Source organism: Corticium candelabrum, chromosome 3, assembly GCF_963422355.1.
Source record: "Corticium candelabrum chromosome 3, ooCorCand1.1, whole genome shotgun sequence".
Taxonomy (NCBI): Eukaryota; Metazoa; Porifera; class Homoscleromorpha; order Homosclerophorida; family Plakinidae; genus Corticium; species Corticium candelabrum.
The window spans coordinates 1,269,408-1,284,021 of record NC_085087.1 but is presented as its reverse complement, the minus strand read 5'-3'; the positions used below and the strand labels follow the sequence as shown (position 1 = coordinate 1,284,021).

General features: G+C 39.0%; 2 protein-coding genes across 2 annotated transcripts in view; both read left to right on the top strand.

Moving 5' to 3' along the window:
• The window catches only part of LOC134177530 (F-box only protein 11-like), a 34,471-nt gene that overhangs the window by 12,768 nt on the left and 7,089 nt on the right, over nucleotides 1–14,614 (top strand). Inside the window, exons 8-13 of the mRNA XM_062644314.1 lie at nucleotides 973–1,061; nucleotides 1,126–1,234; nucleotides 1,858–2,234; nucleotides 3,069–3,240; nucleotides 10,368–10,538; nucleotides 10,604–10,736. Coding sequence (XP_062500298.1) covers nucleotides 973–1,061; nucleotides 1,126–1,234; nucleotides 1,858–2,234; nucleotides 3,069–3,240; nucleotides 10,368–10,538; nucleotides 10,604–10,736 — 1,051 coding nt within the window. The remainder of the gene's footprint in view (nucleotides 1–972; nucleotides 1,062–1,125; nucleotides 1,235–1,857; nucleotides 2,235–3,068; nucleotides 3,241–10,367; nucleotides 10,539–10,603; nucleotides 10,737–14,614) is intronic.
• Nucleotides 6,017–7,119, top strand: LOC134177364 (uncharacterized). Its single transcript, XM_062644135.1, has one exon. It carries the CDS (start codon nucleotides 6,068–6,070, stop codon nucleotides 6,455–6,457), a length of 390 nt encoding a protein of 129 aa, XP_062500119.1. The 5' UTR covers nucleotides 6,017–6,067; the 3' UTR covers nucleotides 6,458–7,119.

The window sequence follows — 14,614 nt, the reverse complement described above, 5'->3', positions numbered from 1 at the left end:
GACCGCTGCGCAGTTAAAAATGCACAACAATGTTATTACTGCTGTTTGATTGGTCTAGAGGTAAGCGGTGGAATAAAAGCGTCAATTACTTCTAGCAACTGCCCTGAAACTTGCTAATTGACTACGCATTCCTGACTGTAGTTGTCTTGCGGACAAAAGGATATGCTGTCTGTAAAGAAATGACTAAATACATAAGCAACTATCGCATAAGCTTCTGGTACACGTACAATAGTGCACATTCTATATGGATCTTAAATTTCATTCCTAGAGCGATGCATATACGAACATCTAGACGTGGTAGATTTCTAACACTGTGGAAACAACGGCAGTGTCATTCAATTTTTCAAAAACGGTCCCACGGTTCTTTTGTAGATAATTCTGCGTGTTGGTTACATGTAAATCAAAGGAAAGCGCGTTGTACGAGCTAAGTACGTTCACGTCCGTGATCCAGTCATGCAGGTTAATAACACGCCATGAAAGTCTGAGGTGCACGGTGACATGCCGTGAAAAAACCAAGGTTCACGGAGGCACGTCGTGAACGAGCTGTGGTGCACGGATCCATGATCATAACTACCGGAGACGGCAGCATAATAAAGACGATATCTGCCTGAATTTCACAATCACGCCGAGATCACGGTGAGACAACGACGGCATCCTTCCGTGCACTTCGCATCAGGTGGATGTTTCTATTTTTCAACATCGCTTGTATAGTTAGTTAGCATGCCCAACTTTCCTAAAGCAGTTTGAGAGTAAATCATGCATATAGCTCTGTTTTTCTCGGTTGGTGTAGTTTATCTTTCCAAATCTCAAATCCTGTACATATCCTTGTGCTAATTTATCATGACATGACAGTTGAACATGACCCACTTGAACTATGGCTAGCTGTCTCTGCGTCACATCTGCAGATTTATAGAATGTGCTTTAAGCAGCTTTGTACATTTTTGTTCTTATAATGTTGATGTATTTTGACAGGAAATGTTGTTTTAACATCATCTACTGGTAGAGTTGTAGAGTTTAGACCACAATCTCGAAACTCAGTGCTTGCTAATTTGGCTGTCAAGGTTTGCTTGCATTGTCTTTTTGGTGATTGTAGCGCAGTTGCTGATCTGTTCTTTGACATTTTAGGGTGGTTTGCCGGTGGATTCAGCTGACGTCCCTCCTTACTACTGCATAGATATTCCTAGCAATTGTTGCCCTGTTATTCAAGACTGCTTCATTACCAGTAGTGCAGATGGTGAGATCTGTACCATGACACTCTAGTTTGTTTGTCTGTTTGTTTGGAAATTATTTTTCATTGGTTCTTTCCAGTCTTTGCAATTGGTATTGACACTGTTGTGGGTGCTGGTAGTGTCACGTTTAGTTTGAATGTTTGTGCCAAATGTTTGTGCCAAATAGAGGGCATTCTCTGTTGTCCGACTTGTTCCACTTCAATAGGTTGACTTTGTGTGGTAAAATGCCTTGAACAGCACTGATGATGAAGGAAGCAACCTTGTCAGTGAGATTTGATACTGCTTTGCCCAACATTGATTGCAGACAGACAGACAAGCGGACTGACGAACGGACGGGCGGACGGATGGACTGATGGATGGTTGGATACTGCATTAGCTACATGCAAGTTGACAAACAGGACACTGGAGGAAACTAGCTGAGAGAATACATGTATGTCAAGATGACAGAACATATTGACGAGGTTCTTATAGGACTATGTACACCTGCCATAACAAGCAATCAAAATGTTGTCTTCATAAGAATGAGGGTTGAGCATTGACTTTCTTGTGTTCATTCATATGTCTGGTGTATTACTAATTAAGCTATTGCTTTTTTGCATCACTTTGGCAAATGTTGTTTTTTTGTCAGGTGGAGCTTGTCTTTATGTTCATGGTAGTGGCGCTTGTCCTGTTGTGGAGAACTGTCGAGTTTGTGACTCTGAGAGTGTTGGAATCTACGTTGACAACGAGGCTGCTGGTCTCTACAGCAATAATGATATCTCCAACAACAAACTGGCGGGTGTTTGGATTAGAAACTTAGCTGCACCAATTTTTCGAAGAAATAAAGTTTATCGAGGTCGTGATGTTGGTTTCTTTGTTTTTGATCGTGGTCAAGGAGTACTGGAGGGTAATACTGTGTCCGAGAATAGGATTGCTGGTGTGGAAGTAAAGAATGAGGCAAATCCAATTGTGCTGAAGAACAACATATGCAATGGAAAGACTGGAGGAGTCTACATTCATGATTTGGTAAGCAATAAAACATAGGCAGGTACCGTACTGCTAAATACATATGTCCATGCTACGCTCAAAGGTTCTAAATGGTCACAAATTGGAGGAATGCATAATGGATCTTTTGCTAAGGTGTTTGGTAAAACTGGCATGGTTGTGTTCAAAGTTGATTATTACACATGTATGGTTTCTTAAGTGTTTTTTGCATCACTTGTCCTTTACGTCTCTGCTGGTGGGATAGGTAAAAGGGAAGGTAGGCAATTAGCATTTTGGATCTACTTTCTGAGTCATTGAGGTCACGTTTGATTGGGCTCTTCCAGCCTCTTCCAGAAGAGGCTCCGTGTGCACGCCTCTATTCCAACTTCTACAGTTCTGCTGCTATAGTCAAAAGAGCCAACTCTACCGACTCTGCTGCTCGTTGGAAGAGCACGCCCCTCTTCCAACCTCCACCAACTGCTGCCTGCGCTGGTAGAGGTTGGAAGAGGGGCGAGTGCAGGAGTTGGTGGAGGTTGAAAGAGGGGCTTGCTCTTCCAACGAGCAGCAGAGTCGTTAGAGTTGGGTCTTCTCACCCCTCTTCCAACCTCTACCAGCTCCTGCACTGGTAGAAGTTGGAAGAGGGGCGTGCTCTTCCAGACTTTTCTGGAAGAGGCTGGAAGAGCTCAATCGAACGCGCCCTTAGTGTTAGCAGGTATGAACTTTGTTACATTACTTGGCCTGACCGTTTGCAGTCATTCTTATTAGCTGGTAATATGCGTAGGCAAAGTGTAGTAGATAAAGATGGTGTGGCAAACTGGACAGTAGGCATTGTTTGTACACTGAGGATGACAGTACGTGTGATAACTTGTTGTTTAGGGTCGTGGTCAGTTTATCGAAAATCAGATATTTGGTAACCAATATGCTGGTGTATGGATAACGTCTGACAGTAACCCAACTTTGAAAGGAAATAAAATCTATAATGGCAAACAAGGTGGGGTATACATCTTTTCAAATGGGCGAGGACTACTAGAGAGTAATGACATTTATGGTGAGCAATTTGTTTAGATCAATGTAATTGTTTGGTATTTGTAAAGTCACGTGACTAAGCCAGTAGTGTACTCTAAAACGGCCTGAGCACTTTTGGTCTGCATGGATGTGTACTTGCATATTTGTCTGTCTGTGTTTTCTATTTTTTATTGCCATACAACTACAAGATAGCTACTACTGGCAACAATGAATTCTTATAATGGATAGTGTCAGCAGGTTTCGAAATTATCTAGCACACTGTAAAGTACTCGTCAAGGAGTAATAACAAGAACTAAATAACTAACTATGTTATAAATAACTGTATAATAAATAATATTAATTTATCTATCCACTGTATTCGAACTTTTAGTATGCAGGCTTGCTTGCATTATACAGGTAAAGACGGATGTTGTAGTCACACGATAACTATAGTGAAGTTCATTTATTGCAATAGACCCATGAATGAAACTTTCTGGGCAAATGAACCAAGCCAATAAGTGGGGATTCTAAAAACCAAATAAACCAAGCCAATAAAGCGAACATTCTAAAAGCAACTTTGCAACCAGTGTACCTAGGAAGTGGTACAGCGCTGGGGACTAGCCAGAGTCAAGGCTAAATTTGCTATCATCTGCTGATAAGTGTTTAATATGTGGGTAGTAGTTTATGTCAGAAATTAATGGTAATCTGGTGGATAGTTTTCATTTAATTGACCTGTTTTGTTGTACTAGAAAATTTGATTTTTGAAATTTATCTTAAATAATTGTTGTACTAGAAATCTGAGTTTTGACATCTATGTCTATTTATGAAGATCGTACATCGTAATATATCAAGAGATACGAGATGCAATACAACAAGCATCTACAAGACTGGTAGTACAATAACGGAAGTAGAAAATCCTGTAGTACTGTACTGTGTCAGTCCAGTCGAACTACATAAAACTTGACAATAAGCACCAAATACACCTATTGGCTTGCAATAGTTAGAACACAATATACTAGAGCTAATCGGCAGTGTCTTTTCTTGCCGAGCAGCAACAATAAGAGTCTCACAAGACAGAAAAGAGGACATCTGTAAACAGAGCATCTAGGTCACATTTGAGAGGCCTGCACAGCATACATAGGGATCAACGAGTTTCCGGGAAAATGAGAACTCTTGATCCAACCAGGAGATGAAGAAGCTTTTTTTGTACTCTTTGTTGGCGTCACAGCCAAGTTGTGAATAGCGATGATCTTTACGGGCTTAAGTGTCTTCAGAAATTGATCCGAATGGTACTGACAGGTCAAACAACCAGGATTTCTTAAGTTTGTATTCCAGACCACAATATCAGGACGAAGACTAGTAGAGGCAGTTGATTCGGGAAACAATAGGCTGATCCTGCAAGGTCTGTCATGATACTGAAATCCGGACTCAGGTGAATTCTGAGGAAATCCATGAACAGACTCAGAACCCTGTCATTCCTCTGTTAATAGCAGCCGGGTTCGTCTTCTTACTGGGATTCTTTTGTTCAAATGGGACTGGGAAGAATCTTTTGTCCCAATGGGATTTGATGTTTTTCGTCTTTGGCTGAGACGTTGAACTTTCTGAATGGAATAGATACACATTTCGCTCACTCTTACACAGCCTGCAAAGTCTAGTCATTTTCAGAAACGTCTTGTACTGTACTGCAAAAAGCCCAAGACGAATTTGTCTTGGTAAGATTTCGACGTTAGGTGTTGTCTAGCTACTAACCCTAAATATTGTCTGTGCTGTTTTATGGAACAACCTAAAAAGTTTTTGGGCATCAGCAAAGCAAATCAATGTTTGTTAGCCCAGTTAATCAGACCGTACTCGCACATCTTGATGGTTATGTTCCTGTTCCATTGCCGATGTTGAAATTGCAATGGCACTTTTTTTACAATTGAAGGGAGTCATTCTGTACTATGAAACAGCTCTGTATCGGTCGTAAATGTTGAAATCCCATTCAGAAAAATTTGTTCGAATGGGACTTTGGCACTTAGTGTGATCTTCTGCACATAAGATACGATAAAACGTCGGACACTAAACCTATTGAATCACGACATTGCTGTCACAATGGCAATTGAAGCTTGTGGATGTCAGAAAGAATCAAGTTAATGAAGTTATCGTATGGGCATGTCGAGGATATTGTTGTTGTTCTCTGAGGGGAGTGGCAGCTAATTCCGAGATAATTGTTGACCAGACTGTACTTGCTCCTTTGGTCGATGCTATCAGAGAGTGCACAGCAGTAGTACGTACTACTACTTCATCTACCTAACTAAAAAGTGAATAAAACAAGTATAGTGTTTTTGAAAAATGATGGTTATGTAGGGATGAGTATGCACTTATTTCATTCATGCTCATCTCTTTTAACCTAGATTGCTTGCAGCAGTTGTGTGCATAATAGTCTTTACATTTGCGCTGCCGTCATGCGTGACAGTACTCTGGGTGTGTAATTAGAGGTGATGTAGGTAATGAGCATAAATGAAATAAGTACATATACAAAAAGTTGAAAACCCTACATATACCCATCACTTTCTCAAAATATTTTTAGACGTTCTCTGGTTATAGTTTACAATCAAAAATATTTTGGCTATGTTTGACTTTGAATCTCTATAAGTATAAATTCAAATTCATAGAAGCATATTCAATGCATTGATAGAGAAATATCAATTAATGCAACATATTTGTTATTCTATCTAGAGATAAAATTGACACTAATTTAAAATTTTAAAACAGCATGTTTTACTTATCTAAAACCATAAATTCTAAGCCTAAAATATTTAGTTTTATGCAATTCTATTTTTTTATCAAGTTTGTCACTAACCCATCTACTGTGATGATGAACAGACCAGATGAATGTTGTACTGCCACGATTTGTTGCCATTGAAATTAATAGGTTTCCCCATATTCGTATGGAGGAGATAGATGACAGTTTAGTTTATGCCAAAGTGCTAATCAACTTATCAACTGCACTGGAATTGGTGATGAAGGGTATTAAAGAGGATGCTGAAATTGAAAAATGTGATGGTGCAGCAGTAGCAATAGAAAAAGTGTGTGAGGAAATGACCAAGGAGTTTAGTGGAGTAATCAAGAGCTTGTCAAGGGAAGTAGAAGTGGTACATGAGAAAATTAATGAGGTGAAAACCTCATATGAAGAAATTTGTATGGAAAGTAATAAAAAGAAGAAGAAAGGAGACTGGTGTAAAAGGAAGAGAAACAAAGATGGATCTAGAAACAGATGACAAATGGGAAGACTAGAAATTTAACAGAAAGCCCCATAGTTATGCAAAGGCCATCAAGACAAAGTCAGTTCAGAATACTGATAAAGAAGAAGAGCAGAGAAGAACGCTGAAGAGGTTGGTTGGTAAGGATGATGGCCTCAGTAACAACGGATATGCTGAACTGGGCAGCAAGAAGTTAATTTAAAAGTGGTGAGAATAATTATGGTGAATGGACATTAGTTGACAGTCTTCGTAGGAGAAAGATCAAAACTCTATGTGGAAATAGAGATCAGAGTGGTTCAGAACACCATAGGATCAGAGTTGCTACTAGTAGACCTATAGATTCTTGGAGTATATATCTCGGATATCTTGGTGAAGATATTACTAAAGAGAGATTGAGACATTTTTGCGGGAGAATGATGCACAAATGTTCGTCTGCAGGATATTGAACTCTAAAATCTATAATTTTGTTAGTGCCTGAGTACGAATTCCATTGGATAAGAGGGAAATTCTTTTGAATGCTGATGTTTGGCCTAAAGGCATAAAGGTACGGTCATGGGTACTGAAGCCGAGCTTATTCTTCACGGTATGATGACATTGATGACTAGTAGTATAAACATGGTAAATGGAGCTAGAAAGTATGGAGGCATTGGCTCTGTGACTGGGAATCCTGTACTAACGATTAATAATTATAATTGTAGAGATTTTTAAGTGTTCTATAGAAGATGTTAAGGCATCATTTAGGAGTTCAGATATTCTTGCTATTCAAGAACACTGGCTTAATCCTGCAGAGTTTGAATTTATCGACCAAGTTGATGCTGATGTGTGTTTAAGTTGAAAAGAATAGAATTTACACTGGGAGACCGTTTGGAGGTGTGGCACTTCTGTGGCACAAACATATGCATGAGATGGTATCAATTGATTCAGGAAGTGATAGAATAGCTGCAGCAGTTATTTCTTATGGAGGCAAAAGGTTAATAGTGGCAGTGTACATGCCTGTTGACTACGGTGATCTCAAATAATTTGACGATTTTCATGGAGCAATTAGGAGACCTAGACAGTATATTATCGTCAGTCAACTTTAAAAGCTGTCTTTGTATCAAGGATTTTAATGTGGATTTATGGAAAACCAGATCTACTCGATTTAGTAAGGCTCTTTGGACATTCATGTATGATTATGGAATGTGTGTGTGTGGAAACAACCTTAGTGTAAGTCAGGATATGTGGTTCTCTGCAGACTACAAGTCTTCATCAAGGATTGACTATGCAATTGTGACTCAGGATATTATGTCTTCAAATTATAACATGAATGTCATTGATAGTGAAGTTTGGAATTTAGATCACCTATTGGTGACATTGTTTATTACTTTTGATTGGAAGCAGAAGATTATTATGAATGAGAAGACAATGAAAAAAGGCAAACATCTGGCCTGGTATCAAGTTAATGAGGAACAGTTGATAAGATATTCTGAATTGGTGGGAAGATTAATTGCTTGATGTAGTATCAGTTCCTGCTGAAGCAGCAATATGTTGTGAACCTGGTACTTGTGAGCATGTTTCAGCGATTGAGAAGTACTACAATGATATATTTCCTGCAGTTTTTACAGCATTGACATTCAAGGCCAAGTCTATTATACAACATTGAAATCTACATACAGCACAAATAAGCAACTCTACTGTCGATTCCAATAGCACATAACCTCTATCAAACTAAAAACCTGCAGAAACATCTGTCTTTCTGTCTTTACTAACTTGCGTGTTTGAAGGGACCTCAGTGTGTTAACATAATGGTTTGATCTCTACGTATAGCGAAGGTCTGAAGGAGGTACAAATTAGAAGCAGTTACTCAAACTCTGAAAACCGACTAGGCATTGTAGCATTTGACACTTCCAACAGCTACTTCAGCATTGAATTGTATGTGTTGATGGGCCGTCCTTTGAGTGTTGACACAGTAAAATGTGTTGCAGTAGAATCAGGATATTCAGCCAAGAAAAGGGAGTTGAGAAAAGACAAGAAATATATTCATCAAATATCACAATATGGATCATGATCAACCTGTACATGTCCTTGTTTTTTAACACTATGGTTTCTGGGAACTTATGGCAGAGGAATATTTGGACCAGGTATGGAAGAAGTCCTGAGATTTGATGGGTTGAAACAATGAAGCTGATTTCCAGGACAGGAGGAGATGTCAGCTATCAGTGAGTATACAGAGATGCAATGCAATAGTGATCAATAGAAAAGTGTCTAAGTTGATTCATTAATTAACAGTGTAGATTAGAGGACTTCTTATATATGACGGAGGCATTCAGCATTATGTTCATTGATTTAGAAATTCTACAACTGTTACCGTCTTGTGACTAGATCATGTAATAGTGTTTATTGAGGAATAAAACAATCTTTTTGTCTGTTTATTTGTCTGTCTGGCTGTATGTCTGTTTGTCTGTATGTCTGTTTTTCTGTCTGTTTATCTAAGTACAGTACCGGCAATAAGTAACCTAACATTTTTATCGTATGCGTATTGTATTGTATCGTATCGTATAGTATTGCGTATCGTATCGTATTGCGTATCTTAGCGTATTGTATATCGTATTGCGTATCATATATCGTACCATCTGGTATCTTATCTTAATTGTATGGTGTCATCTTTTATCTTATCCTATCCTACATGGTATCTTTTATCGTATCGTATGATATCCTATCCTATCGTATCCTATCATATCGTATCGTATCGTATCGTATCCTATCCTATCGTATCGTATCGTATCGTATCGTATCGTGTCGTATCCTATCGTATCCTATCGTATCGTATCCTATCGTATCGTATCGTATCGTATCGTATCCTATCCTATCGTATCGTATCGTATCGTATCGTATCGTATCGTGTCGTATCCTATCGTATCCTATCGTATCGTATCCTATCGTATCGTATCGTATCGTATCGTATCGTATCGCTGTCAGCTTACTTATTGCCGGTACTGTATGAAAATCATTTAATGCCACATATCAAGGTATACACTACATTAAGCATTTTCAAAGCTGCATGGTAGCACTACAACAGAAGTAGAATGTTCTGAAGTACTTGTTAAACCAGTTGAAGACTATAGACACAGTTATACAAGCAAAGGACTGTAACAGAACTACTTTTGAGGCTAAAACTAAACACACTAAAAGTTTCTCTCTCTCCTTACTAATTAACACCTGAAAGGGTCTTGAAGGGTTACATTACTCTTTTTCTTGTCAACCAACATCTGAAAGAGTTTCAAGGTTTACCCAAACCCTAATCTTAATGCTAATCCAAGATTATTAATGTGGAATCTTTGCAGTAAAATTATTTAGATCGTTTTGTTTTTGAGAATAAGAATTAGTTAAGTAAGATCTGTAGTGAATGATTTGAATACTTGATTAGCTAACATGTTATGACTAATTTGAGGGTTAGTTTATAGCATTGTTGCATTTAGAGCTATGTTTGGGTATTCTCATATTTCAACAGTCTCCCAGCAATGTAACAGAAGAAATGGCACATGGGTACCACATGACCATGGTTGTACAATAAGAAATAACTAGTACATTAATTATTGAAACAGCAGGTGAAAGAAATGCAGTAGATTTAAAGTTACATCTAACTTAGTTTCATGCTAGTGGTTGTGTTAATTGTAGTGAGCATTATTTTTTCTTAATTTGTTTCTTTACCTTGCCTATATTAATTGCATTGTGACCATATGATTCTATATGCCAGAAAACACAATAGGTAACCCTACTTTAAAGAAGACGATACCACATTTTAGTAGATCAATTTCTTCCTACTTCTTAAACAGATTTCCTTGAATTAGACTTGAATTTACTGGCTCAGAGGCAAGCAAAAATGTAGTATGAGCAACTAGGATGAAACTAGATGCTAACTTGTACTAACTTGGTTTGTACCTCGTAGGGAACACATTGGCTGGCGTTCAGATACGCTCAGGCAGCAATCCACTTGTTCGCAGAAATAAGATCCATAATGGATGTCATGGGGGTATTTACATTCATGATGGAGGCATGGGAACAGTTGAGGAAAATGAGATCTATGGCAACACATTAGCAGGAGTATGGGTTACCACTGGTAATACAAATTACATGTACAGTAGCTAGTGTTTGCTTTAGTAGTGTTACTGACGTTTGTTGAAGGAAGTCAGCCATTGTTGAGAAGAAATAGAATACACAATGGAAAGCAGGTCGGTGTGTACTTCTATGACAAAGGGGGTGGTGTGTTGGAGGACAATGAAATTTACAATCACAAGTACTCAGGTGTACAGATTAGGTGAGCATTGGATGTACTAGCTATTGGCAGGTATCAAGTAGATGCATCTTACCTGGTACTCTGAATGGGGTTTATTATATCTATAGTGCAGCGTAGTTATGACTTTAGCAGAATTACAAGAAAGATGGCTTTTAGTGCAGATTGTCTTCTCTACTAAAATGGCAACAGTTGCTTTCGAATTGGGAGTTTGATGCAACGACTTCTGCACACTGACATGAAATGAGAATGGTTGAATTTAGAAAATTTTTGTAGAGCTAGTCTGATTTGGCATAATTGAAGTGGTTTTGAATGTTGTACTTGGAATACTGCTACATGAAACTTTGGGAAACGACGTAGAATAAACCGATCTGTATTCTTTTGATGATAGAAAAAAGAAACATTTAAGAAAAAGGATTTTTAAAATGGATTTGAACCTGCTACCTTACTTACGTTCAAATAACAAACAGTAACTGCTGCTACCCTATTTACGTTACAGGAAGCTAGGTACACGTAAGACAAGGCGTCAAAAGTTCTCGACACGTCTCATGGTTGAAAAACCTGAAGTAATTTTCCTGCTTACAGTTAGGCAAGAATCACATTTTGAATGGCACGAACAAACGCAAAATAAGTGCGCAGAAGTGATGTTGAATGCAATTGCAAACGTGATATACCTCTTCTTGCCGTAGTTAGAACACCAACACCTCCAAGCAGAAGGCAAAAGAAATTGGCTTGCTTTCATCACGAAATGTCGACGTCGCAATTCTATAGGAATGACATTTGTTATGATCTAGAGGTGTAGCCGCAATAGAATTTTTCACACAAAACAAGTTGTCTAGAGCTACTGTATTGTTGTGTATAAACATCGACCTCACATATAAGCCGCAAATTGAAGACCTCATACTGTGTACAAGCTAGTCGCATGTAAAAGCCGAGCTTTTGTTCAAAACTCTCAGCACGCGTGTACACATGCTTGGTCACGTGCACGTGCGCAAAATTGCGTTTGCGTGTAGCATTCAGTGACACCTAGCCGACAATGATGAGGAAGAAGAAGCTGACGCTCTTGAAACTGGCATCTCATGATAGTCATGTCTATCTAACTTAACGAATCTTGCGTTTTCAAGTGGTCTAGAGGTTGTCATGTCGTACCCTAACGTGTTCCAATGGTATGTACACATTAGCCTCTCGAGCCAAGCCTTCCTTCGTGCTCACTGTGCGACCTCATGTGCTGTTTGTACATACACACACACACACACACACACACACACACACACACACACACACACACACACACACACACACACACACACACACACACACACGGACACACACACATCTGAACCTGAATTTCAGCCATACCCACTATGAGTTTAGGCCTTGCAGAATAGATTGCCAAGCTGGGCGACTGTGTGGATCTTCTGAAGTAGAATGATTTTTAAGTCTTTCTGAACTACATCAACTCAGTGTTGTCGAGTACTGTGAGCTGGACCTTTATGATTGAGTTTGCTGCGTAGAATCTGTTTTTGGGGACGGTTGCTTGGCATTCTTATGTGTCCCAATGACTGAAGTCATTGTCTTTGAATTTTCAATTTTATGGGATCTTCTTTTGCTGTGGCCAGATTTTTGTTGTTGGTTATTTTATGCTATTTAGACACTCCAAGAATCGTCCTAATACATGTGAAGTTCAGAAATCTGTTCAGTCTAGCTCACAGCCATACAACAAATCTGGCAAGTTTAGAAATCCTTCAGAAAATTTTATTGGAAAGACTCATTTCTGCCATAATTGAATGTTATACTGGCTTTAACAATTATATTTTCAATTTCCTCTCAACATCGTCCTGATCTAGAGTTGTGATCGACACTATCCACATAACAACACTCTCAACATTCTGTAAGTGATGGCCATCAATGGAAAAGTGAGCTTGCTTGTTGCCCACAGCAAGAACATTAGTTGTGTAAACGCTAATACTCATACCCTAGACTCATACCCAGTCCTCCTCTTTGCCTGAGCTTTACGTGTTTCTAGCGGAACAAATAGCACATGCTAAACACATGGAGCACACGCGAGGAGGAGACTGGGTACGAGTCTACGCATACCCCACTGGACACAAACTTTAAAATCATGTAAGCATGCATCTAGAAATTGTTTTAGACAACCAGGAGATGTTGCACTAACAGCTAAATCATCTGCATACATTCCTTCTCCAACCTCAATGACCTTTTACATGAGATCGAAATCTTTTGCAGTACACACACACACCCACACACACACACACACACACACACACACACCCACACACACACACACACACACACACACACACACACACACACACACACACGTGCACACACACACACACACACACACATGCACACACGCACGCATGCACTCCTTGAACCTTGAACCTTGAGCTGGCCATCTTTCAATGATAACAGTGTCCTTTACGGACAAATAACAGAAATAAAAAAGGTAGTTTGTACTTTGCTGATTAGGAATAACTAACACCACAAAATTGAGAATGTCTTGTTTGATCTCCTCTTCTCCGAAAACATCTTCCACATTGACATTGAAACAAGCAGTCTGTCATAGTCGATATATGTATGTTTCCAGTTGCCAACACTCTTGTTGCTTCCTTATCAATACACTTCTTCCATGTATTCCTGTTCTGTGATAACTTATACCAGTCTTTCTCCAAAATTTCCCAGTGCTTGAGATCTGATAGAACTACATCTCGCCATCTTCTCTTGGCATTGTGACAGGGTCTCTTTGAATGTAACTCACCAAAGAGTACCTGTTTTGGGCTCTAACTGTCATTCATACATGCTACATGACCAAGCCAACGAAGATGATGTTTTGCCAGCATGTCTGACATTTTTTTCTTTCATGCTCAAATCTTCTGCTAGCTGATGTGACGAAATCCTCTCCTGCCACTGCTGGTGTCTTGTGACTCTCACAATAGATCTGATGCAACGATTATGAAATGTTTCCAAACGCCTCAAATTGTGTAACTTCAGCATATCAACGTGGAAGTGTTTTTTGATGTTTTGACATACTTTTGGTTTGTAACTGAACTTTTCTGTTATTCTCTCTTGTGCATAAATGCCACCGCCTTAGCTTGCAAAACCAAGGGGGAAATAGCAGTCACACCTTGGTTACTTGAACCACATGGACTGTAACGGCCAAGTCAGCTGCTAGCCGCAACGCACGTGCACACACACAAATCTACATGCACATATATGCTCGTAGCTCTGAAGCGAGTAGAACACAGCTTTATTTACTAGTGGAATTACAACTAAATGTAACGTCTGATTCAAACCTATACACAAGCACTGCATAGCTCTTTGCATATTTTGCACTGTAAACCTAAAACTCCACATGCTCGAGATATGTGACTATACAGGTATACCAAGTATGATGTAGGAAATGTGTATTTTTATTAGGCTATAGAATCTTTGTTCAACCTACTCCAGGGGAGTGCGAAGGCACAACCACTGGAGTAGGTTGTGCCTTCGCACTCCTAAAACCTACCAAACTAGAATACAAAACTTTTCTCTGAAGAAAGAAATAGATGTAGGAATTGTATAAAAAGTAATAGAAACATGATTAGATAATATGAACCAAGACGTCATTATTGAATACTTTCAACACATTCTCTACATTTTATCTTTAGTGAGTTGGAAGGGTTCATTAATGATGTCTGGCTTTGTTTCGTATTATCTAAATCTTGTTTCTATTACTTTTATGCAATCCCTACATCTATTTCTTTTTCAGAGAAACGTTTTTTATTCTAGTATGCAGTTGGAAATCTTGCTTGTTTTGTGACATCCTTTGTGTTTTGTGACATCCTGTTTGCTATTAGACTCGTTCCCAGTTCCCCATCGTGCTAGGCTGCTACACAACG